The sequence below is a fragment of the Camelus ferus genome, chromosome 2 (assembly GCF_009834535.1).
Source record: "Camelus ferus isolate YT-003-E chromosome 2, BCGSAC_Cfer_1.0, whole genome shotgun sequence".
Lineage (NCBI taxonomy): Eukaryota > Metazoa > Chordata > Mammalia > Artiodactyla > Camelidae > Camelus > Camelus ferus.
Window position 1 is genome coordinate 71,623,391 of NC_045697.1, and position 25,956 is coordinate 71,649,346.

At 36.0% G+C, this 25,956-nt stretch overlaps 1 protein-coding gene across 1 annotated transcript in view; it reads left to right on the forward strand.

The window, feature by feature from the left end:
- Positions 1 to 25,956, forward strand: part of BANK1 (B cell scaffold protein with ankyrin repeats 1) — a 382,288-nt gene that overhangs the window by 153,892 nt on the left and 202,440 nt on the right. Inside the window, 1 exon segment of the mRNA XM_032460712.1 lies at positions 19,095 to 19,249. Within this exon segment, the coding sequence (XP_032316603.1) occupies positions 19,095 to 19,249 (155 nt within the window).

Consider the following 25,956-nt stretch of genomic DNA (forward strand, 5'->3'; position numbering starts at 1 on the left):
TGGAGGTGGGGGTACAGGCAGGCTGAGGCAACTTGAGTCCACGAGGCAGAGTACTGAAGTGGAGAGAACTTCATGGAGAGGAGCTATGGAGAGCTGCAGGGGATTGCTAGAATCTCCAGCTGAATACAAATCACCACACGCCTGAAAGAAAACTACTCGAGACTAAAGAAAGAACCATCCTGAGGGAGCAAAAGAACATCTCAGGAGCTCACTCTGAGCTGGGAATAGCTTGTGTTTCCACCAGCAAGAGTAGAAAAACCTTATAATCTGAGAAACATCAGGGAGGACACTTAGCGAGGTATTGCCTGGCTAGTGGTGGCAAAATCAGCCCTAAACGAAAGTCTGTTCCAGTCATGCCTAACAAAATTTAAAAGCAAGCCTTAAAGAGATAAAACTGTTTTCAAACAACATTGCTTCGCTCAGAACAAAGCTGAAGTGTAACTATACAGCACCCAAGGAAGATGAAGTTTGTAATGTCCAATAGCAAATCAAAAATTACCCAGCATGCAAGGAAGAAGGCAAATTTCACACATGATCAGTAGAAAAGTCAATTATAAAGGACTTGTATACAGTATATATAGAGAGAGAAATCTCAAAACACAATAAAAAGGTAAAAAATGCAATGACAAAACTGAGTGAAAGATTTAAATAGGCACTTCACCAAAGAAGATATTCAAATTGCAAGTAAAAACGTGAAAAAGATGCTTGATGTCATCAGTCATAGTGGGACAAACTACACGACTATTTTCCAAAGTGGTTATACCATTTTATTTTCCCACCAGCAGTGTTGAGAGTTCCCGTTGCTCCCCACCCTCACCAACACTTGGTCAGTCTTTTCAATTTCAGCCATCCTAATGGTTTTGCAGTGGTATCTTATTGTGGTTTTTTTTATATACAAAATTAACACTTACTTTAAGCACAAGTGTATGGTGGTTAACAGCATAATTTGGTGCCATGACCTTTATTAGTCATGCTTAGGCCATGGTTGCTTTTCCATTACTTTTGCACCATCATAGTCAGATTACATCGTAGTATTATTATGAAAATTGTTTTGACCTCATGGACCCTCTGAATCACTGTTCTAGTCTGCATTTTTCCCCCTAGACTTCATATTGTTTATGTATGTTCCTCCTTCAGATTTGCTAAAACAGTAGTTTCTTTTTTCACCAAAAAAAAAAAAAAAATTAGCCCTATTAAAAGCATCACTGCTACTCCTAGCGCCCGAGCACTATCACAGAACCCTCTCTTTCTCCCACATGGAATGAATTTCTCTGCCCTAGAACTATCTGTACTTGCCCATTCCCCATCCCCGTCAGCCTGGATCATGCTCTTCCCTTTTACTATCTGCTGCTGGCGGCCTGTCTTCTCGCTCTCTTTCTAAAACTCATGCTTGCTGATGGGGTCTAAATTGCTCACAGAATAAAGTCAAAATGCCTTTGAGCAGCTGACAAGACTGCTCAAAATCATATATTATGTAAAATATTTTAATGAATTAGCAGCATGATTTAAAACACCTACATTGATTGTCCACTAATTTAGACAATAATTAATTCTAACAGTGAATGTGTAATGATAACAGTACATTTAGGACAAAGGCCAGTAGCACTGTTTTTGTACTTCTAGAATGTATTAAAGTTTGAAAAATTATTAGCTGCCAACTTTTAGATTCAAGGATTGAATATCTGCTTTTTTTCTTTCTCTGAGAAACTAATAGTTCATTATAACTTCAGAATTCCAATTAAAGTGATGGATTGTTTGAGAAGTATACTCCTCAAAAAGTCTGAATTATAAATGTGGGTTCAGGTATGTGATGCTCTACACAAGGGTTTTATTTTGTCCCAAAGAGCTTCTGTGACTCGCATGATTTAATAAAGTAGCTCAAATTATTTCTGAGGCTGCAAGGACTAAGGTTTCAAGGTGTTTTCCTCAATTTATGGTACATATTGAACATCTCTTTGAAGAAATTACTCTTTTTTATTTTAATCAATTTATCTTTTTGAATTCTGTTTTTCATTATTTTATTACATTTTATTTTGCTTTCTAAATATCATTTTTTGGGCCATTCTTATATATAGTGGAGAATAAAACTCAAACACTACATTGTTAGTAGAAGCGTATTAGTCTTAGACCCCAGAGTGTAATCACAAGTTATTTTGCTAATAAGATAGATGAAGGCATTTGGTCAGGTTAGTTGTAGTTGTATTGGGAATGGCATGTTGAATAGCGTTTTACCATGTTCACGTTATAAGTGTAGTGCTCCCACTCCAGGTTTCTTTGTATCAAAACTGAAGTGTGCTGTTCCATATTACTCAGGCATATTATGCTGTTAACTGCACAATAGCTAGCTTATGTCATTCCTTGCTGCTCAAAAATATTAGATGATTTTCTCTTGATTTTTTTCTAAAAGCTGGACTTCTTTTTCATGTTTCAGTTCCACATAGGAAATGGTCATCTGCTACATTGACAATGCCATTTGAAAGCTTCTCTGAACATTAACTCTAGTGTTAAAAGGAAGAAACTATGTAAAGAGCCCATGTAAAAACAGACCACTTCTCTGTCTCATTGGATAAGATATCTAGCTCTGAAATCTATGTCAACACAGCCAGTATCCTAAAGCCTATGTAACTCAGGTCCATAGAATCCCATCTTCAGGTGATAAATGAGCCAACATCATCAGATTTGGAAGGAAATGTTGCCTATGAGCTCTATTTGACTTCAACACTCCTTACTCTACCCGGTAACCAGCCATTTGGTAGTCTCCATAATTAGTTTTCTAGACAGATACTTTGAACTTTATTTTCTTAACACCAGTAACATTTTCTCATTCACAGTTAGGTTTCTGCTGGAAGATAAAACAAGATCACATCAAATCAACAAACAGCTTGATGCAAAATGATGCCTTTAACACTGATTTACCAAATGTTTACATTTCACATAGGAAGTAGAGCAGGAGGCCGCTAATTTTAATTCTTAATTCTTCACTGAGAAACACAATAGGCAGTTTAAATTATATTGAAAAATAAGTAAATGTTTGAAGAGTCAGACATTTTATATTACCACCATGTGGGAATTCACTTACACTCATATGTTGAGGATATATAATTTTTCACTTTAAGTCTACATGAGATATTTCAAATTCCTTTTACTCGTGTCTTAATATTCCTATATATTGGAAGAATTGATTTTTTGTAAATCCCCATTTACAAATTGTGTAATAGCAGAGTTGGAATTATATTTGTTCCAGGAACTGTATTTATCCATTACATTTTTATGGTTGTAGTATACACTAGGCAATTATGTTTTCCTTCAGAATTGTTATAGGAATGTTGGAGACAGGTGGAAATCAACACAGGGCTTCGTCTTAAGTTCATCTCATATGTGTATTTTTTTTTTTGATTCTTAGTAGTATCATGGTATTTGTAGGAGTGTCAATAATGCTCATCAATCTCTTTAATAGTTTCCCATATGAAAAAGCCTAGCTTTTATTCAACTTTTCTTTTTTATTCAAGTACCTCCACAGTAATTCTATTTGACTAACATGGTAATTGAGAACGTGAATTTTCAAATCTACTTGAATGCCTCTTAACACCCTAACAAATGCTTTATCATTCCCTTTCTCTAGTCTGGAGCTTCTTAAGCAAGGGGGATTTTCTTAATCATTGTTCAGTTAGTCACAATGACGAGAACTACACAAAATAATTTTTTTATTCAACTAGACAATCTCTTTGCAACTCATTGAAATTCTTTTAAAATGTGAGAAAATGTAGTTTGTATCTAATCTGTAATTGTTTCCTAGTCTTTCAAAGCTGTTTAGAGGTTAGGAAAAAGGAGATATACAAAATTTTTCCTGCTTTCTTAATATTATATAATTTCAAATATTTAATTTTATAGTTTATTTGAGCAACTTTGATTTATGGATAAGAATTTTTAAGTCTGAAGAAATTTTTTTTTAATTTAAAATTTTTATCTAATTATAGTAAAAATATATGCTCATTATAAAATGTCTGAATTATACAGAAAATGAAAAAGAAGCAGAAAAAAAGAATGTCACTCAGAATGACAATACCTGGAGGCAATCACTGTTAACATTTTGGCTTTTTCATTCTGAAGATAAATTCTTATAGTGTAGAATACAGGCTGCTTAATAGTCGAAAGAGTATTTGCCAAATATGTACTTAGAATCATTTAAAACAAAATCATAGTTTATGTTAGAGGAAAAGGAAAGCATATGTGGCAAATATGAGACTGTACTGCTGAATGAATGTGGGAATACAATTTTTTAAAACTCTGAAATGATAAACCAGAATGTTAATTTTGTCTTTGGCTCAGGAACGATATGTTAACAACTGTTCCATGAGAAAATGAAAATCTCACCAAAATCAGTGTCACACTCTGATATAGAACAAATAGTTCAAAGTAACCCAATAAAATATTAATATATGAAACATAGATTTAAATGAGAATGATCATCTCAATTACACAGAATCATGTAAAATATTAGTTTAGGGAGAAGCAAAAAATAAGCTACAAACAGATGGACCATTAGGAAAAATCAAAAAAGATACAAATTTATAATGATTTTTTTAGTACTTCTATGAAGAATTATTTTAAAAATCCTCTTTTTATAAATAAATCATAGACTAATTCTAGAGTTAAAAGTGGTCCCAAATAATATTTTCTCCAACATTGTGATTTGACAGGTGATGTAATTGAGACCCTGAGACAGTGTATGATTTATGCCGGACATAGAACATCCAAGTGGGCAGGAGTCTGGGAAAAGCCACACTGAGTCAGGGTGCTGGCTTCTCCTCTGAGTTCTAGTTCTCCAATCACACTAGTGCTTGCACGAGAAAGCATGTTACTACTCTTCTATTATTTGTTCATGATTGATCCACTCCCTTATGCCTTACATTTTTAAAATATGTATTTTCCAATATTCAGTGAATTTCTATGAGCTATGAATTTCTGTGAATTTTTATGAGTCGAGCTCTGTTATAAGAGCTTTATGCACATTTTAAAATTTAATCCACACAAAAACAGAAGGGTCCCGGTACTAGTACCATTCTGATTTTTAAGTAAAAATACAAATGTGGGAGGGTGGGCAACTAGGAAATGACAGAACTGGAATGTGGGTCAGATACTCCCAGCACCCACATTTTAAATAAATACCCTATTAAACGGTATGGAAAAACTATTTTTGTTTGATTTGTAAAAATTATTTTTAGGGTCCTTTGGGAGTACCAGAGCATTTTTAACTTCTCAGATGTATACAGACTCTCAAGTGTAATCAGAGTATTCTTAAAATTGTCAAGGATTTTTATATTTAAAGTTTAAGATGAAAACCTGAGTGGCAATAATTGGCAAGAGCTTTGTTGAGGATAATGCTGTTACAGGCAGTGAATCCTCTTCCCCATCACCCATACTTTCAGTTGTGGGGAGATTGTGAATTTACATAAAACACCTTCACATTCTAGATTTAACAGGAGGGTCACACTTGAACATATTTTACATCTCAGGCTTCGTGCCTTAATTTACATTTGCAAACTTGCAATATATTTTATTTGAATGCAATATTATACAGTCTTTCCATTTCAGTTCCTTTCTCCTGCTAAATGAACGGAAGGAAGTTTTCCTGTCTACAATAGTATAGCTATACTTAAAAAACATTTTTAAAGTAAATAACTTCTGAATTTTCCATTTGAAACATTTCCTTTTTATCCAACATGCGTTCTTTTTTATTTTAGGCATAGCATATTTCAAAATTGCAACCAAAAATATTATCTACTCTTCCTGATCTACCATCTTTCCTGTAGGCGTACCTCTTTCATTGGGCTCATGTCGTTATAGTAAGATTTGTTCTCATGTTTCCTTGTCAATGTTACTTCCCAATTCTTTTGCTTTTTATGATAATATTTTATCATATTAACCTTGATTGAATAACATAAAATGGCACCCCTTAGTGTCTTCTTCATCAGCATTTTAGTCACACCAGATTACTCTGATCTTCATGAATGTAGATACTTTTTACATATTAGCCTTTTGATATCTAGGATGTATTTTCACAGTTAATTGAACATTAGAATCAAGCATTTTATCATTTTCCTCCTTTATTATTGCAATTAGATATTAGAGATGCTTTTTTCCCCCCAGTCCTCTAATATTTAGATAATGGGAATGGTTCTTCCCTAACCGCCAAAATTCATATATTCCATGTCTAATATGTTTCCCCACTTCCCATGTTAGTTAGTACCATATCTGTATAATTTTTTTCCTTATTATCCAGCTTTGCATAATTTTCTTTTGAAATAAATGTATTAGCTATAAGGAACAATTACTCCTTTGGAATACATGTGTTTTCCTTTGGCTTGGGTCCGTTTTCACTAAATAATGGTTTTAGCCAACTTGCATTTATTGAGCCAGGCCTTTGGTATGTGTCAGGTCTTTAGTAGTTACTTAGAGTTGAGGTAGAAACAATGATCTTCGATTTCTGCTATCAAGAGCCCACTATCTAGACAGGAAAACAAATACCATGTAAATAATATGATCCATGTGATACTTTCTCTTGAAGTATAGTGTATCCAAAGAGCTATGATCATGGGGAAACTGGGAAAGCTCTTCCACCAGGAGCAACCACTGATGGGAGTGTTGAAAGTTAATTAGGAGGAAAAATGAGACTAGGCACAGTAGGAAAAGGAAAAGAGCATACGTGAATGAATGAAAGATTGTGGTTATGTTCAGGGACTGGGAGATTGGAATGGCTCCAGTGGGAGGAGAGCATTGTCACGTGTGGGTCATTAGGGCTCTTCTTCACTCTTAACAGAAGCAGGTCTGCTGATAAGGCCAACTTGCTGGAACTTCTTGTGTGTAAGTCAGGGGACTGGCAAGATGTCAGTGGATCAGCCAAGGGTCTGTTACCTCCAGTGGAAAGTATACCTCTGTGGCCAGGAGCCCAGGATTTGGAGTTGGATACTCGTGGATTTAAGTCCAGCTCTTCCAGCTCTGTGACCTATGACAATTTATTTAACTTTTTAAAAACTCTATTCTTTATCAGTAAGATGAGAAAATAATAGTATGCATTTTAGGACAATTGTGAAAATCAAATATGATTATGTGTAGAAATCTCTACCTAAGGTACTTGAGACTTAATCTGAACTGAATACGTATTACCTCCTATTTTCACCCCAACCCAAAAAGAATTCATTTAGGGTCTTATCTGTCAACAAGGTGAGTCCCAAGGAAAACTTCCCTAGGCCTAACTACAGCGTCTTCTCTCATTTAGTATATCTCACTGAATAAAAGGGGGGTGGGGGGAGCAAAACTGATTTCTGCCCCAAAGGTATATAGACTCAATTTCTATGATTTTTATTCAAGTTGAAAAAAGGTTATGCCTGTATGTAATATTTCTGAAAGAATGAAAGGAAATGAAAGTATCCTTTAAAAGGCTGCTTTTATACAGAAGCAGACAATTGCAAAGTCATTTTGTCTAGTCACATGAAAATATGAAACTAAAAACTATAACACATCCTAGAATTATTTACTTCCTGTTTAATCTGGAAGTTAAAGTAAAATCCCCAGATACACAGAGTCCTTGATATTTTATGGAAATAGTCTTAGATACCAGTTTAAGATGTTGATTATGTGTAAAATCCTGCTGGACATTTTTTTTAAAAAATACCAAAAAAATGTCTGATATTAAAGTTCATGTTTTACTCTTGAAAATTGTAAAGAATTTGAAGATACTTGAAGGAAAAAAATCAGAAATGTATCTGCTCCTTCAAATCCAATTTGAACTGAGAAGAATCATCATTACCTATTGACAGTGACCCCACATATTTGGCACTAGAAAGAGTCATTTTCTCTGGCGGTGAAAATCAATCCAACAAGATGCAGACCATCACTGGGACTTCTTTGTAATATAAAACATTCTTGTGAGATAATTCAGTGAGCCAAAAGACTAGTAAACATATACACTCACACCTAAATTGCCCTTTCTGTGTAAATTAGCAATCCTAACTGGAACATCAGTTTAATGTCACATGGAGTATAATTTTATGTTACCGTAAGAATTAATGCCTTAGACATTTTCTCTGGAGTTTTGGGCCATATGTTGTTTTTAACAGCCCTGAAAATGGTGTGTCTTTGATTCTTTCAGATCATTCCTGTGATAAATTGACTGTCATATGCAGGGACTGAACTGTGGGTGGAGAAACAGTCTAGTGCAGTGATTATGGGTCTTTGAAGTCTGACTAGCTAGTTCCTCTCTGACTTCAGCAATAGCTAGCTGTGTGACCTTGGGAGAATTCATTCTTTGCTTAGACCCTTATTTTCCTCATTTAAAACATCACGTCCCTCCCTATCTCCCTGAACTCCCCACCAGCCTTCCTAGCTTTAATTATCTTCCTAGCACTTGCCAGCATCTGCTCCGCTCCGTATTTTACACCTGTATTATTTGCCTCCCCACCTTTAGCTTGCAAGTCCTGGGAAGGAAGGCTCCCCTGGTACATAGTGGGTACCTCAGTTCAAAGAATCACTGAGTTAATCTATAAAATGAGGATAATATTAGTGTCTACCTCATGGAGTTGTGGACATCACAAAACATTCATTTTGTGCTAATATATGCAAAGCACTAAGAACAGTACTTAGCACATAGTAAATGTTCAGCAGTTTTTAGCTGTTATTAATTAATCTTCCCAAGAAAGTTTGTTAGTAAAAATCATGGGTATTCATTTTAGAACAAATCTCTATTTAAAATTCTTTTCCTTTTAGCCAATGAATTGATTGTAGCTTCTCTTTGATTTGCTAAGCTAGAAGACATCATCACTAAAAGCATTCCAAAGGGGGTGGATATAGGTTAATGGTAGAGTGTGTTCTTTGCATGCAGAAGTCCTGGGTGCAATTCCTGGTCTCTCCATTAAAAATAAACAAATAAACCTAATGACCTCTCCCCACAAACAAACAAACAAAATGTAAAAACATTCCAGTAATTTATGGTTAACTTTGTTATATATGGCAGGGGAAAGGTCAGGCATTAGATCTACTTGCTAAAATAATGTAGTCACTCACTGGCAATTGAAGAGAAGCTAAAGTCCAGTGGCAAAGGCGTGGGATTTGAAGTGAAAGGTAATATTCTTGTATTAATTTCTTTCATGCTTTTATTACTTAATTAAATCATTCATGGGAGTAAAAAAGCAATTCTATTGTTATTTAACTTCAGGTAATTCAAATGTGCAGCCTCTTTTTCTTAATCTTTCCGAGGGCAGAGACCTCTCATTAGGCATTCCAGAAGGACGAGCCTGCCTCACCATCTGTGGTCTTTCTAGGCTCCTGCTCTCTTCCTTGGAGTATCTGCCTTCTTTTCCTCTCAGCCACTGGGTCATTCACGAAGTCTAGCCACTGCGGAGGCCGATGCCCTTCTCTGCTGAGCTGTTGAGGAGGGCAGACACATATGCCTTGCTCTTGCTCCCCTGTGGGGACCACCCTGGATTCTCCTGAAACACTAGGATCTGTAGCTGTGTGTAAATACCTGCACTGAAGGCAACACCAAAACCAGAAACATTAAAGTTGTCATTAACATGGATGGTTCCCTGAGTCTCAAAGGGACAACAGTTACAGACAGATTTCTTCACAAAGAGAGGCTCTCACTTTTCCACTCAATCCACTTTTCCTAATCGCATCTCCTGCAGGCAGCTCCAGTTGAAATGTAATCACTCATTCATTTTGCAAATAAGTTTTGGGCACCGATCATGTGTTCAACAATGAACAAGATAGTCAGTTGCTCAGTCTCATGGAGATTTTAGGGAAGACTGGTCGAGCGTGGCTCCAGTTACTAGAATGCTCTCTCTCCTTTTCCCCATGGTGCAGTTCGAGCGCACTTCTGAGAAGCCAGCCTGAATACCTGATCCTCCCAGTGGTCATCAGCTGAACTGACGTGTGCTGCTGGCCCTAGTGTTCCCAGCTGGGTAGTGGAGGTGATCATGCACAAAGAAAGTAATGTCCCCCTCGTCCCTAGTTAACCTACTTAGAGCTTATTAGAAGGAAAATAAGCACGAATCATTTTCTAAACAATACTGAAATTTTATTTTCTATCCAAGGACTAGAAGATCCTCATCATTTACTTTGCAAAATTTAAGATTTTGCTGTTGAATTTACCACTTAGGGTTCTATTACCTTATTCCTGGGTTAACTGTATTTACATTTAATTTTTTAACCCTGTTTGATAAACCCTGTTTGTCTTCTCAGCTTTGAAGTACATTATAAGAGGAATAAAAGATTCTATTTGGCTGAACAATTTATGGGGGAAAAATAGTTTATGACTCACAGAATTTAAAAACTATCTATAAATAGATTTAAATGGTTGTCTGAAATTCAGTAATCTAGCATTGAAAAGGGATTATAATTTTAAGTATGTATTCAAAAAAAAATAGAGTGTGTGTGAAAATCTTGATTGCAACGAGCCACTCAATATAAAGCATCATTAATGCACCTAATAGTATAAATACATATAAGATTTTCCTATTTTAGTTTTTCAAAAATATGCACTTGCATTCTTCATACAAAGACTAGAAAGATATTTATCAAAAAGTTAAGTAGGGTTATCTCTAGGAAATGGTACTTATGTGTTCTAAGTTATACATAATAAATATTTATTACTTATGTAAAAATACATAAATTTGATTATGAAAAATGGAATTGTTGCTATCCTCTCACCCAGTAAAAATGATTAATAATTTTTAATGATATTCTTTTTTGTCTAATTGTTCAGAAAAGCAATATTTATGGGTTGTTAAAAGTCCAGTGCAAATTACAAAGAATGAAGAAGAAAATTTTGAGAATGAATTTTATTCCCACCTCACACAAATAATCACTGTTAACATAACAGTAAATTTTTCTTATATTATATATACACACATATATAGTATATATATCACAAATATATATAATACATATATATGTGCATATATCTACACATATGTACCTATATATGCTTGTTTAGTCAGTTAATATAACAAATATTGTCTCATGCTATTACAGCTTCATTTGAACACTACTCAAACCATACATTTTACAAATCTGTATTCAGATTAATCTGTGCTTTTTCTTTCTTAATTGTAAGAATGGAACTGGTAAATTGTTGAATATGTCTGGGCCTAGTGCACATTGTCATACCTTAAGTATTTCAATGGAATATTTTGTAAGACCACAAAATGTCATTTCCCTGTTCATGAATTACATGGCCCATGTATAATTTAGCACTCAAATTTGGAATGATAGGTTTATACGCAAATTTTTCTTGGAGTCTAGACTTCAAAACTATAGCAACTAAAATGGATTCAAAACTTTACCATGTCATTTATTAAAGGGAATAATTGAAAATCCAATGGTCAGTTTTCGTTTGTAATCTTAGTCAATAGATCTTGATTTTATTTCATTCTGGGCAATCTGCTGAAAGGGATTCTCGTGGATACATGTTGAACTTCACAAAGGATATAATTAGGGTTTGTTTTATTAATTGGTCTTTCAGCTCCTTCATCTAAGTGCTTCATATATCCGGTTGCAGGAAGTAACCGTCGATAGCATAGGTCATGCTAATACTGCCTTGGCAACTAACTCTCAGAAAGAGTAAGCAATGAAAATGTGTAGGAGAGAAAGAGGCAAGCTTAGTGCTTTCTGAGCCTTGGTGGTTTTCTCTAGCCTTGTTCAGTTCCTGTCTTCAGGGTTATACTGATTGAAGTACACATGTGCTCCCTTAAGACAGGCAGAATGTGGTAGATAGAACAAATTCCTGGCCTTCAGACACAAGCCACTCAGTCTTCCCCCTACAAAAAATAAGCTAGGCCTGGATTTATTCAATCACAAAATGGGCAACAAATATTTGCATCTGCTATGCATATAATTATATAGCATCTTGTTATCATGTCTACTTACATAATTATTGAGCATCTACTATGTTGAAGGACCTATTCACTGGAAATATAGATGGGGAGAAAAAAACCTGAATTGCTTTACTTCAAAAGCTTGCCTTCTAGATGGATGGACAGGAAACAGGGAAACAGATAAATACATGATATGATTTTGGTTAATGCCTCATGCTATGATAATGTTACGGAAAAGTATCACACTGAGGTATGAATGGGTGCTGCACACTGCTTCTCAGACTTCAGTATGCTTTCAAATCACTTAGGATCTTTTTAAAAACCAGATTCTGATTCATCAGGTCTAGGGTGGCGGTTGGGAGTGTGCCTGTCTAATAACCTGCTGGTCTGAAGAGCACAGCACACTCTTGAGTTGCAAGATATTGTATGATTTCTTTGTAGCAAGTTTCACTGAGAGGTGGCTGGAAAGGCAGCTTAAAGGAAGAGTGGGTAATGGATGATGAAATAAAAGAAGGGGAAAAGGTAGGAAAAAGGAGAAAATATAATAAACAGAATGAAATGGAAATACAAGTAAAAATGGAACACATAGTCCACTGAAAACAGCATCTCCTTACATATACTCTGCCTTGGAATTATCCTTGCATGTTATGAACTAAAATTAAAAGACTAAAGTACCAAGAGTAAAATATAAATATACATTCATGCTAGCGTTTGAGAAAACTTTAGCTGGTAGAGTTTGTGCAGTTAGAATGCCAGGATAAATGTGGGTGTTTAAAACAAAGTAGTTTTATATTTTTGTTATTGGAAGCCAACATTTGCTTGGCTATATTGAGTATGTTCATTTTTATATATATTTGTTAGGTAAGAAGTTCTATTATTGTTATTTTTCTTTGGACAGAGCGTTGAATGAAATATTTCTTATTTTTGTGTCCCTTACAATGCATCACAGACAACAAAAATTGTTTAAGAAAGCAGAGGACTAGACTAAAAGATTAGTAAACATTACATCTTTTTGTACAGTTTGTTTCCTTTACCTCTTGGAGAAATGCCTGTTTACTTATCTGAGTGGTGGGGAGTGCTGTGATCTTTGGTATGACTTTAAAACCCCAGAAAAGCATGCTAGAATCCATACTGCCTTAAGCATGCTTAATAAAATGAGCTACACTGTAATTATAGAATCACTTACTAAATTATAAATTTGGCAAAAACGATGTTCAGTATTGAAATTCCAGGAGAATGTTGCAGTCCTCTCTGAATCATAGTTGGATATACAAACTGATAAAGATGAATTTATGATCTTTCCAAAGTAAAAAACATTGCTTTTACTGAATTTGATATCAGAACTTAAGAAAAAGAGAAGGAAGCTAATATTGAGTGCCTATCCTAGGCCTGACACATGCATGTTATTAAATGTAATCAAAACTATCCAACAAGGAAGTCATTATTTACTGCATTCAATAATTGAGGAAATTGAAGCTTACAGTGCATAGTACTTTTCCCAAGGTTGCATGAGAAGATGAAGATTTTTTTAGCAGTTAACATATATCTTGCAGTTTGTTGTTTGCCTCTCTCTCTCTTTTCCAAATCATTTATGATGAAAACTGAACCTTGCTTTGTCTGTTAGCTATTGATGAATTTGAAGGGTCATTGGGCATTGAGGAATAACTTCTTTTTTCATCAGATCACTATAATGAAAGCAGTTCAAGTATGATAGCATAAAAGATTCTACCATTTTTCAGTCTTCACCTAGTTTTGTTAGTTATCAGAAAATCTGTCCTCATGCCAAATGAGGATTTAATCAGTTAACAAATAAATAAAAACAAAATATAAAAATCTAAACTAAAATTTTTATTTTTTGAAAAAATAGTATTAAAAGATTTCTACTTTGCAAAAAATATGATACATTTTGAAAATTAAATCTATAACAGATTTTGCAACTTAATTCATAAAGGAAAATTTATTTTCTAATGCTTAACTATTTTATAATGTTTATTATTTTGAATGTGATTTTTATTGGTGGTTAAGAAAATCATACAAAATTATCTTGCCTTAGGATATCTGTGATTTTTCCCTCTAGTATGATATTTATTTTAAAAGAAGACAATCACCTTTATTCCAGATGGTATTTTGGGGGATTGCTTAGATCACCTGAACATAGAGGTGATTAGTGATAAGCTGGGTTATTTCACATAAGATCTGCAGAGCAGTGTTCCTACCCATTTTTATGTCATGATATAAAAAGAAAGTAATCTTTTCTGTAATTTCATTTACATATTGTAGAGGAGGGGTGAAGAAACACGTGCTCGGTCTGTAATCTTGATCGACTCATTCATTTTATTATAGAAAACAAGAAAATGTATTATGTATATTGGTATTAATAATTGATATTATTAGTAATACATATATATAGTAAAATTACCCATAACCCACCAGCCAGAATCAAGAATCTTGATATTTTGGGTATATATAGATATTCTTATGCATTTAAGAATTTGTCTTGAATTTCTACCACATAGTTCTGTATATGTACACTTTAAAAAATATTTTTAAAGTGCAGTTTTAGGTTTACAGCAAAATTGAGAGGGAGATACAGAGATTTCCCATATACTTGCTGCCTCCCATCTTCAACGACATGCAAGCCACCCAGTTATCAACATCACTCACCACAGTGGTACATTTTTTTTTCTTTTACCTTTTTTTACCATTTAAGAGTGAACCTACATTGACACACCATAATCCCCCGAAGTCCATAGTTTACCTTAGGTTACACTCTTGGTATTGTACAATTTATGGGTTTGGACAAATGTATAATGACATATATCATTAGTGGTATCAATACTAGAGAATTTTCACTGCCCCCAAAATATTCTGTACTCTGCCTATTCACCCTTCCTTCCCCTTCCACACTAGACCCCTGGCAACCCCAGATCTTTTTACTGTCTATGGTTTGCCTTTTCCAGAATGTCATATAATTGGAATCATACAGTGTGTGGCCTTTTCAGATTGACTTCTTTCACTTAGTAATACACATTTAAGGTCTTTCCATGCTCTTTTCATTGTTTGATAGCTTATTTCATTTTAGTGCTGAATAATATTTCATTGTATAGATGTACCACAGTTTGTCCATTCACCTGCTGAAGGACATCTTGATTGCTCCCAGGTTTTGGCAATTATGAATAAAGCTGCTATAAATATGTATGTGTAGATTTTTGTGTGGACATAAGTTTTCAGCTCATTTGAGTAAATACCAAGGGGTGCATTTGCTGGATTGCATGGTTAGAGTATGTTTAGTCTTGTCAGAAACCACTAAACCATCTTCCAAAATAGCTGTACCATTTTGCATTTCCACTAGCAATGGATGCGAGTTCTTGCTCCACATCCTTGGTACCATTTGGTATTGTCAGATTTGACCATTCTAATAGATGTATAGTGCTATTTCATTGTTTTAATTTTCACTTCCCTGATGATGTACAATGTGGAGCATCTTTTCATATGCCCATTTTCTATCTGTATGTCTTCTTTGGTGAGGTGTTTGTTACACATTTTGGCTGATTTTAAAATTGATTTGATCATTTTCTTACTGTTAAATTTGAGTTCTTTATAAATTTTGGGGAGTAGTCGTTTACTAAATGTCTTTTGCAAATATTTTCTCCCAGCCTATGGTTTATCTTTTAATTCTCTAGATACTGTCTTTTGTAGACATAAGTTTTTAATTTTAATGAAGTTAAATTAAATTATTTCTTTCATGGATCATGACTTTGGTATTATATCTTAAAATGCATTACCACACTCCAGGTCATCTAGGTTTTCCCTTATATTATCTTTTAGAAGTTTTATAGTTTTGCATTATACATGTAGGTCTTTGATGCATTTTCGGTTAATTTTTGTTATGGTTTTAAGGTTTGTATCTAGATGCATTTTTTTTTTTTTTGCATGTGGGTATGTAGTTGTCTATCACCATTTGTTGAAGAGACTGGCTTTGCTCCATTGTATTGTTTTTGCTCATTAGTCAAAGATCAATTGACTGTATTTATGTAATTCTATTTCTTGGCTCTCTATTCTATTCCGTTGACCTATTTGGTTATTCTTTTGCTAAGATCACACACTCTTGATTACTGCAGCTTTATAATAAGTATTGAAGTTGGGTGGTGTCAATTCTCCAACTTTATTCTTCTCCTTCAGTGTTAGGCTGCCTATTCTGGTCTCTTGTCTCTACATATAAACCTTAGAATCAGTTTGTTCATATCTGTATAGTAACTTGCTGAGATTTTGATTTTGATTGCATTGAATCTGTAGATCAAGTTGAGAAGAAAAGACATCTTGACACTTGAGTTTTTCTATCCCTGAACATAGACTATCTCTCCATTTATTTAATTCTGATTTGATTTTGTTTATCAGAGTTTTGTAGTTTTCATTATATAGATATTGTACATAATTTGTTAGATTTATACTTTAGTATTTCATTTTGGGGGGTAATGTTTAAATGATATTCCATTTTAATTTCTGATTCCATTTGTTTTTTGTTAGTATATAGGAAAGCAATTGCTTTTTGTATATTCACCTTATATCTTGCAACTTAGCTATAAACGCTTATTAGTTCTGGGAATTTCTTGGTTAATTCCTTTGGATTTGCTATGTACACAATCATGTCATCACAACAAAGTCAGCTTTATTTCTTTTTTCCCAATATGTATACCTTTTATTTCCTTTTCTTGCTTTAATTGAATTAGTAAGGACTTCCAGTATGATAATGAAAAGGATTGGTGAGAGGATACGTCCTTGCCTTAAACATGATCCTAGTGGGAAAGCATCAAGTTTTCCACATTAAGAATTATCTTAGCTGGAGGTTTTTGGTAGATAGTCTTTATCAAGCTGAGCAATTAGTGACAGTATCTTTTATCACATTATGTATTTTTGTCTGGCCCTTTATTGTTTAGACTGCTCCTGGTTTTTTTGCATTATAAATAGTGCTTCTGTGAACATTCATAGAGATAAGTCTTTTGTACATTCATGATTATGTCCTCAGGGTAAAGAAAATACCTCTTCTTCATACCACAGATGAATTAGCAGAAAATGTCACAGATACTGCTGTGGTGGAATAACTTAACGCCTTTTAAAATGTATTAAATAAAATGATTCCTTATGTTTTCATCAATTCACAAAATGATTAAACCAGCTCTGTATAACCTTTCACTCTTTTTTGGGTGTGTGTGTGTGTTGGTGTGCAGGTGTGTGGAGAGAGAGGGAGAAGGGGAGAGCGAGAGAGAGAAAATGACACTGCTTATGGAAGTGTTTTAAATCATTAGAGAAGTAAAGGCTGTTTTTCATTTCATTTCTAGCAAGACCAGTGGGAGAATCTGGAAATCCCAGGTGCTTCTGTACTTTTATTCTGCAACTTTCATAAGACAGAAAAAACAAAACAAAACAAAACATTCTCCTTCTTAGATGTGGCATAGAGCCAGCTCCTCCCTCGAGGACATCTCTTTTGTTACTCTACTTTTCTGATAGGATTACCTGTATGAAACTGGTGACTTCACTTTTTGGATGCAATGAGACCAAAATTCTAGCCACCTTCATCTATACTGCCTTTGACGCCTCTTCCTTTTTATCCTGTCAAGTTCCTTTAGCTAAAGACCGCTAGGAACACACCTGTCCATTAATTGTTTTTTTTTTCACTAGTTGCAATGAAGAGAAGGCACACCATGGAGAACCGTGGAGCATCTTAGTAAGACTGTATTAAGAAAAGACTTACTGTAGGATTTAGGGTTGTGTTAAGTGATTTAAGGAATGGTTTAAGGAAGCAGGGCTTTGCTATAGCTTGCTTGAGTTAAAAAGCAGGTGTAATTTTATGATTTGGTGTATTAATGGCTCTAATTCAGAAGCAGGGGAACCAACTATATTCCAGTATGCTTGAAAATGGGAGAGAGGTTCCTGGGACATAGCATTTTTCATGCCCACACCAAAAAAAAAAAAAAAAAAAAAAAGATCCCCGGCAAACTGGGAGGAGTTGATTAGGCCACGTGGAAGGTAGGGGAAATGAAAAGAGGCTGAGGCTGGACTCGGTAAACAAACAGCACTCACAGGAGCCAGGATTCAGGATATTTGGTTATTTTGTGGTTTGGATGATGTTCACAATTTTGCCTGGATTCAGACATGGTTGCAAAGTGTTCTGATTTCTGACTTGATCCATCATAGTGACAGAGTGGCCTTGTCTGACGGTGATGTTCTGTGAGATTGTGGGTGTTTAATAGCAGAACAGGAGGCCACCTCCTAGCAACATCAAGTCCTTCACACGGTATCAGGCCAGCTTCTAGCTGTCAGGAGCTGCTTTCCTTTTCTTCAGTTCCCTTCTTTGGGGATTTAAGGGACAGTTTTGTGGTGTAAAAGTTGACGGTTGTTAGAGTCTTTAATTGTGAGAGCCTTGGTTTCAGTCCTGTTGGTTCTGTGCCCTAATGAAATGCTTTGGGCTTTGAAACATTGAGTAGTAAAAATATTATCTGTCTCTCTTAACACAGTTTTTTTCCTTAAAGAGAGAAAAGTGTTTTAATGATTGAGACCGAATGCTAAATTGCTAAATGCTAGGTTTTTTAAAAAAAAAAATCACATTTCCCCCTTCTTTGAGATTCAAAATTCACATCTGCATATTTTAGTGTTCCTAGTAATACTGCCATAATTATTTAACACAGGATACTTTTTCCACAGAACACATTAACGTTTGATCAACATGAATATTTCACTATTAAACTAGTGTTTCATAGAAATGCTATTTAGTGACTGTCTTCTAGTTATGCTTTTTGTTTTTAAAAATTAGAAATATATGTAATGGGTAAATAATTGTTCTGATTTAATTTGTTCTAATGTAAAATGAATAAATTTTCTTAATTATAGTCATTGAAAAGAGTTTCATATTTTTCAGATTTATTGTTTTAATATTAAGAGAAAATATTAGTATTTGGGTTTTGGGAGGGAAAGCATTTAACTAGTGGGTGAATATATTATTATGTAGTTGATTTAGTTTAGCAGCTAAACTTATCTTACTAGTTAAATTATGATGCATTATTTTAATTATTAACATTGGTTCATCATGTTAGCTGTCTTAAACTCAGTTTGGTTGTACCATGTATTAATTAAATCAACTGTTCAGCAATTAACCTTTATAGCACTAGAGAAATAATATGGCTTTAGATATGTTATAACCTGCATTCATGAATTTTTCTCTAGGTTCTGATGACTACTTTGAGGTCAATATTTCAACAGACCTAACAGTGAAACATTCTGAGCAAACAAGTGAGAGAAAAGAAAGTGAAGAATTATCAGAAGCTTCAAGAAGCACCAGATCCCAGGCAGTGGTACTTCCTGCTGAAGTTCCATGTGAGGTCAGTAAAGATGGCTTGTTATTTAAGTGACCATAATATTTTAATGGGTACTGCATTCACTAGAATGTAACTAACACTGGACGCTCCAACATAGTGACATTTCTGTCTACTTTGTTCATGGCCGTGTCCTCAGAACCCAGAACAATGTCTAGCAGTTAGTAGACATGTGATACACATTTGTTGAATAATTGAGGATTGAAACATATATGAAAGGGTAATTTTATTAAAAGTAACTTGAAATGTTGCAAACACATCTACAATTGCTCTATGTATCAGGCAATTTAAAGGAAAGCTGGATTCATATTAACTAGATAAAGAGTTTTATTTTCATGAAGGGAAATACACTGTTGAATTTGAAAATACTTATTTTTTTAGGACCACTAATTTTTCAATTATAAAATATGTATCAAAGACCTACATTATAAAGTAGAACTATCATAAGCACTAGAAGAACTGGTTCCTTTGGGAATAAAAGTATAATGCTATGGGGAGTGGATTTCTCAGAAGGTGATTCTATGAATACATATTGCTGACATTTCTTCCTCCTAAGTCTTCACTAGATTGAACCACTAAAATAAGCCTACTTCCAGAGCTTGATCAGAGACTCAGTCTATGTAATCTTCAGACAATTAAAAGATGCTGCAAATGGCATTATTTCATTCTTTTTTATGGCTGTGTAGTATTCCATTGTATAAATATACCACAACTTCTTTATCCAGTCATCTGTTGATAGACATTCAGGTTGCTTCCATGTCTTGTCTATGAAACAATGCCATTTGCAGCAGCATGGATGGACCTAGAGATTATCACACTAATTAAGCCATACTTCAGTATGCCAAACAGAGAAAGACAAATATCATATGATATCACTTATATGTGGAGTCTAAAAAATGACACAAATGAACTTATTTACAAAATGGAAACAGACTCACAGACATAGAAAAAAAATTTATGGTTACCAAAGTGGGAAGGGGGAGAGGAAGGATAAATTAGGAGTTTGGGATTAACAGATACAAACTATGATATGTGAAATAGATAAACAACAAGGACCTACTGTATAGCATAGGGAACTATATTCAATAGCTTTTAATAACCTATAATGAAAAAGAATGTATGTGTATATATACGTATATGTAACTGAATCACTATGCTATACACCAGAAATTAACACAATATTGTAAATCAACTATACTTCAATTAAAAATAATAATAATAATCAATAAGTTAAAAAAAAAAAAGATACTAGCCCTCAGTGTCCATGGTATGCTTGAGCAGGAAGAGTCATAGATCCAGAAGAACCTTGAGAGTTGCATGAAAAGGTCCTTTGGGTGGCAGCCAGCAGATTTAAGTGACAGGAGCAGCACTTGTCTGCTTACTGGGAGGCATCTTTGGGGAGAGAATGCCCTACTCCTGATGGCACCAGCAGTCCTGGGAGAAGCTGAACATTCTGTTCAGTAGGCAAAGCTTAATTCCCTCACCCCCAGACCCCATGCCTAAGCAGGAGAATCACTGGTTTTAAGTTATTATGTTTTCAGTTCCAGAGGAACAAAGACTTCTTTGACACTGCCTTAGAGACCCCAGGAACCTGAACAGGTTTGAGGGAGCTGAGACAGAGGATCAGGCAAGGAAAACTTACAACCTACTTAAGGAAGGGAGATCAGGCCAATAATCAGAAACAGTAGCTCCTACTGAATCAGAAATAATGGAAGAGACAGAAATAAATAGAAGAGACTGTAATAAAAGAGAAATGAAAACTATTCCCAAATAGGTAAAGTCAAAGAAAAAACCCTCTGGAACTAAAAATTGCTCACCAAGAATTATGCAATGTGTCTAAATATCTGCTTTTAAAAATATCTGCAAGAGTAAAAGTTGAACAATATAAAACCTTTCCATTATTAAATTTGCAGAGAAATCAAAATCCAAAAATTAAACCCCACTGCCCTCCAATCAGAGATAGCTCGCTCAGTTAACTGGGTAGGATCAGAGTTCTTTCTATAGCAAAATTGTTGGCTGTCTTTTATTGATATGGAAATAATTTTTTCAGACACTCTGAAGCTAAATTATTTCAATTCGAAATCTTTCTCCACTTTTTAAACAATCCTAAGAGTTGAAAGGTCACATAAGATTATTTTCGCACCAGCGTCACACACTAAAAAATTTGAAATAAACTAACCCCTGGACCAAAAACAGTCATCCCAGTCAAAATCTTGTGTTCTCAGAGCCTAGATTTTAATACAGTCTGAATCCATGTACCAATTTCCAAGCAACACAGGAAAGATCATTTGTATCCAAATAAGTGAAAATCATGTGTCATATTTGCCAGGATAACGTTCAGTTCAGTCTGTGCCAATTGTCTGAAAGCACAACCTTTGAACTTATTTCTGAGAAGTCCTCCAAATATTATATTAGGTGGATAGAGATCTCTCAGGAATACGACCTACTCTTCCAGGAAGTGATATTTGAGACTTCCCTGCTATCTTACGAAATCTAGAAGTTTACAAGACTGTCATTGCCAGTTACCGGGTCTTAATTTGAGATATGCCTCTTTTGCACCCTGTATCTTCAGAGTCTGTGAATGCCCCCTTTACAGTTTTGTGTTTCCAGCATCCCAGCACTGAGTTGACTGGTTCGATCTAATGACATCATCTTCATTCTCTCTGATGAATAGCGAGTTCATTTAAATCCCTCCTGCTACACCTTGCTGTGGAATCGCGTGGGGCTGCAGTCCTGCCCCTAGAGACGTGTTCTCCCTGCTCCCTCCTCTGCTCCGGAGAGTCAGCCTTAGTAGGTGGTCTGACTGAGGCAGCAGGTAGTGCTGCTGCTGCTTTTGACCCCAGGGGGCCTGGCAGTTTTGACCCCTCTGCCTCCTCATCTTTCCCAGCATTGTTCTTTCCATGGATTTCAGATTTCCTCGACCTTGAAAATCTTATGCCACTTTAAAAACAGCAGAAAATATTTCTTCTTCCACAATTTTTTTCATGCACCAGAACATGTGCCTCCAGTGTTCTATTTATGTAAGTTATTCTCTGTCTTTTTAAGAAATACCTAAATGAGTTTTAACAGCTTAAATCTGCTGCTTAACTTGGCCTCTTCTTTTACCTGTTCTAGGATTAGCAATCTTTGTTCTATATTAGTATTCTTTAAGCTTTTTTGTTGTTATGGCCCAAGATTTTTTTTTTTCTAGCATATTCCTCTTGATTTTGTCCTGTAGGGTAACTGATCTTGAAAGATATGAAGTCAGTGAATTGTAAGTGTGGCAAACACATCCATTGTTCACAAATGAATCTTACGCAGTTTTGCCCCTGATGAATAATCCACCTGAGAGGCATTCTTCCATTGGAGTAACATCTAAACCAGAACCATTCGCTATTCGCTAGCTTCCTTTCCCTTTGCTGTGCGTTTATGCCAAAGTCCCAGGCTCATTCACTTCTCGTGAAGATTTCCTCAGAGCAGCGGTTCTTGTCTGGGAGAGATCTGGCCCCCTCTCCCCGGGGGCTATTTGGCGAAGTCTGCAGACAGATTTGGTTGTCATAACTAGGGGATTGCTACTTGCCTTTAGTGGGTGGATGCCAAAGGTGCTGCTAAACCTCCTGTGGTACCCAGGGAGTTCCCACGACAGCAACTTCTCTGCTCCAAAAATATGAATGGTGCTAAGGTTAAATCCTGCCTCAGAGGACAGAGATACATTCATGCCCCTTAAGTATTAGGGCACCTTCAGATCACCTAATAACGGCACCAAGGAGTCAGAGCCCTTCATCAGAGGCGTCTCTGCAGCCCAGCCCGTTGTCCTCTGATCTGGTGGAGCTGCGTCATCTGTGAGCAGTGATTCAGTCACTTTTTAAGTGGGTTTTATCTGAAGTTTTAAGAGGGAGCCTATGTATATTTTCCTTAGAGGCCCACCCGGATGTCCTGTGGTTTGCCCTCAGATGCCCCCTGCCTCTCCTGTTACTTCTGTGAGCCCCGTCACAGGTCACAGGTCCAGGGGTGGCCTCTACCTGGCTTCCTCTGTAGCACCATCCTCAAGCGCAGTTAAGAGGGAGCTTACTTTCTTCATCTTCTTTTATCTGTGTGGGCAGGACTTCAATATGTTATTTTTCCTTCCTTTTGGTAGAATTGGCTGCAGCTTCAGCTTTTCTCCAGCCAAAACCTCTTACTTCCTTTAGGAAAGCTAACTGCTCTCTCTTTATTTTTGTATTATTCTACCACTGCTACTGTTCTGATAAGACAAATATATTTTTAAAAGTGATCTGGTCACGTGCTGATGGCTTGAGCAAATTTAATTCTTAAAGTTACAGTATAACCACAAAAGGCCTTTTAAGGGGCTTTATCTGAGTTTGGATCTATATTAATTTCATTGAACTGTTTTTCTATCTGAATGCTAGAACATGGCATACTCCCTAATAAAGGCTTTTATTTTATTTTACCTTTATTGATGTATACCTCAGTGGCTGCAACCATAATATGAATCTCCAAACCCAAATCTGTGCAGACTGCAGATTATGTAATCAATAAATCTAGAGAGACTGAGAGGATGTGAAGAGGTATGGCTCTTAAAGGCCTGTGGGCACCCTACAGTAACCTCAGAGATTACCTCCTACCCATTCATTCCTTGATAACGCTGGCTGCAGTTTGAGACGATACACAGACGCTAACAGCACTGCCGACTTATTTCTGATACCAAGTCACACACTAGTTCTTGGTAACCAACCTTAAGTTAAAGTCTGATCCTGTGGTTTAATTGAGAAATACAGTAAAAGTAGCGAAAGATTATTGTGTGTTTCAATGCCAGAAATGTGTTGTGATACATCACCCCTTTGGTGGTAGGGTTTTACAATAAGGACAAGATGTTTTTTTCCCTTTAGCCAAGTGGTTCTCAAACTAGGCTGCTTACAGGGACTGCTAGGGGAGCTTTTAAAAAGTCATAATGTCTATAGGAAACAAACTTACAGTTACCAGGGGAGAAAGTGCGGGGGGGGAGTAAAATTGGGAGTTTGGGATTTGCATATGCTAACTACTGTTTATAAAATAGATAAACAACAAGGTCCTAATGTATGGCACAGGGAACTATATTCAATATCTTGTAATAGTCTATAATGAAAAAAGAATACGAAAAAGAATATATATGTATGTATGTATAACTGAATCGTTATGCTGTATACCAGAAATTAACACAACATTGTAAACTGACTATTTCAATAAAAAAAAAAAATTGAAAAAAAAATGTCTGAATCCTACTCCCAGAGTTTCAGATGTAAATGGTCTGGGTTATGGCCTGGATACTGGAAACTTTAAAGCTTCCCAGGTGATTATGAAGGTGAGAATTAGCAGCAGGTTTGGAATCACAGCCATAGCCTAGTCCTTGTTCTGCTGTCGCGGGTCGGATCAGGGTCTGCTGCGGGAACTCGCATGGTGCTGGCTTACTAAGGCCCGTGCACCCACGCCTGTAGGGCCGTGCCTGTTAGTTATGCATATATGAAAAGAGCCACCGTTCTGAGTGCACAAGTCGTAGTAAGCAGATATGATCCACCAGGATCAAAATCCTTCATTACTTGTGCTTAATAATTAATTAAAGCCTTAAGACACCCACCCTGACAAACCAGAAGCTGCACGACCTATGTGCTGGATTATAGGCTAAGTTCCAGCCCTTTTATTGAGGTCTCAAGGTTTGTGACCAATGTAGCAAGTCTTTAGAGTTTGGAAGTGCTAATAATTATGGTAACTTCCTCTTTGAGTGCTCAGAATCAAAGAAGGGATAAATAAAGGGATCAGAAAGATTGAGAGCAAAACAGAGGCTTCCTCACTGGTAAAACTAAATGTATGACTGTTTGAGTGTCCTAACAGTTCCTTCATTGAATGAAATGTGCCTGTATGATTACATCTTTAATTAAGATGCCCACAATAATTAAGGACAGGGCTGGACAAGGGTAGGCCTACCCTCCAGGAGCGGCCCCCTCCATGCATGGAGATGCAAGAAGCAGATGAGGCTGCGAGTCCTGGGGCGGGTAAGAGTAGAGCTGGGCATGCTTAATTGTAAAAATGTCCTATTTTTGCAGGCTTATTCCATCTGAATTTAAAAATATACACAGATTGCCTCTTATGTACGTAATTCTTGCAAGATGCCATGATAATATGAAAAAATAAAAATACCTTCAGGGTGTTTAAAATCTACTCAGGAAGCCAAGACATCGCCATGAAAAAGTTATTAAGACTAGAGGGCATGACTTAGAAGGGTCAAATGAGGAGTACAGGTGTGGAATGCTTTATGATTCCTTCAGAAGCTATAAAACTCCTCACGGGCCTGAGCTGTAGGGAGGACTTGGGGGCTCGCAAACCTGAGTTGGACCTTGTTGGAGAGGATATGTCTGGGGAACTGGAGGGAGAGTGGGAACTAAAGGGCGTGCCAACATTGCGTACAAACAGCACTGATGACCTAATTAGCAGGGCCTGGTGCAAAATGAAAAGGCAGAGACCCTTGTTCAAATTATCAAAGATTTCAAGCTATGACAGCAGAACATTGAAACAAGTGTAGGACCCTTCCAAGTGCGGGGTGTATAGCTGCAGAGGTCACATGCCATGAAGCTGGTCCCAGGCACAAAGCGAGCGTGAGTGCCGCCTCGGGGCTAGTCAGTATGCTTGTCTTTTGTTTAGACCTCTTCTCTGGAAATGGTTGGAAGGTGGAGTCCTGCCCTCTATTAAGGAGAACATCT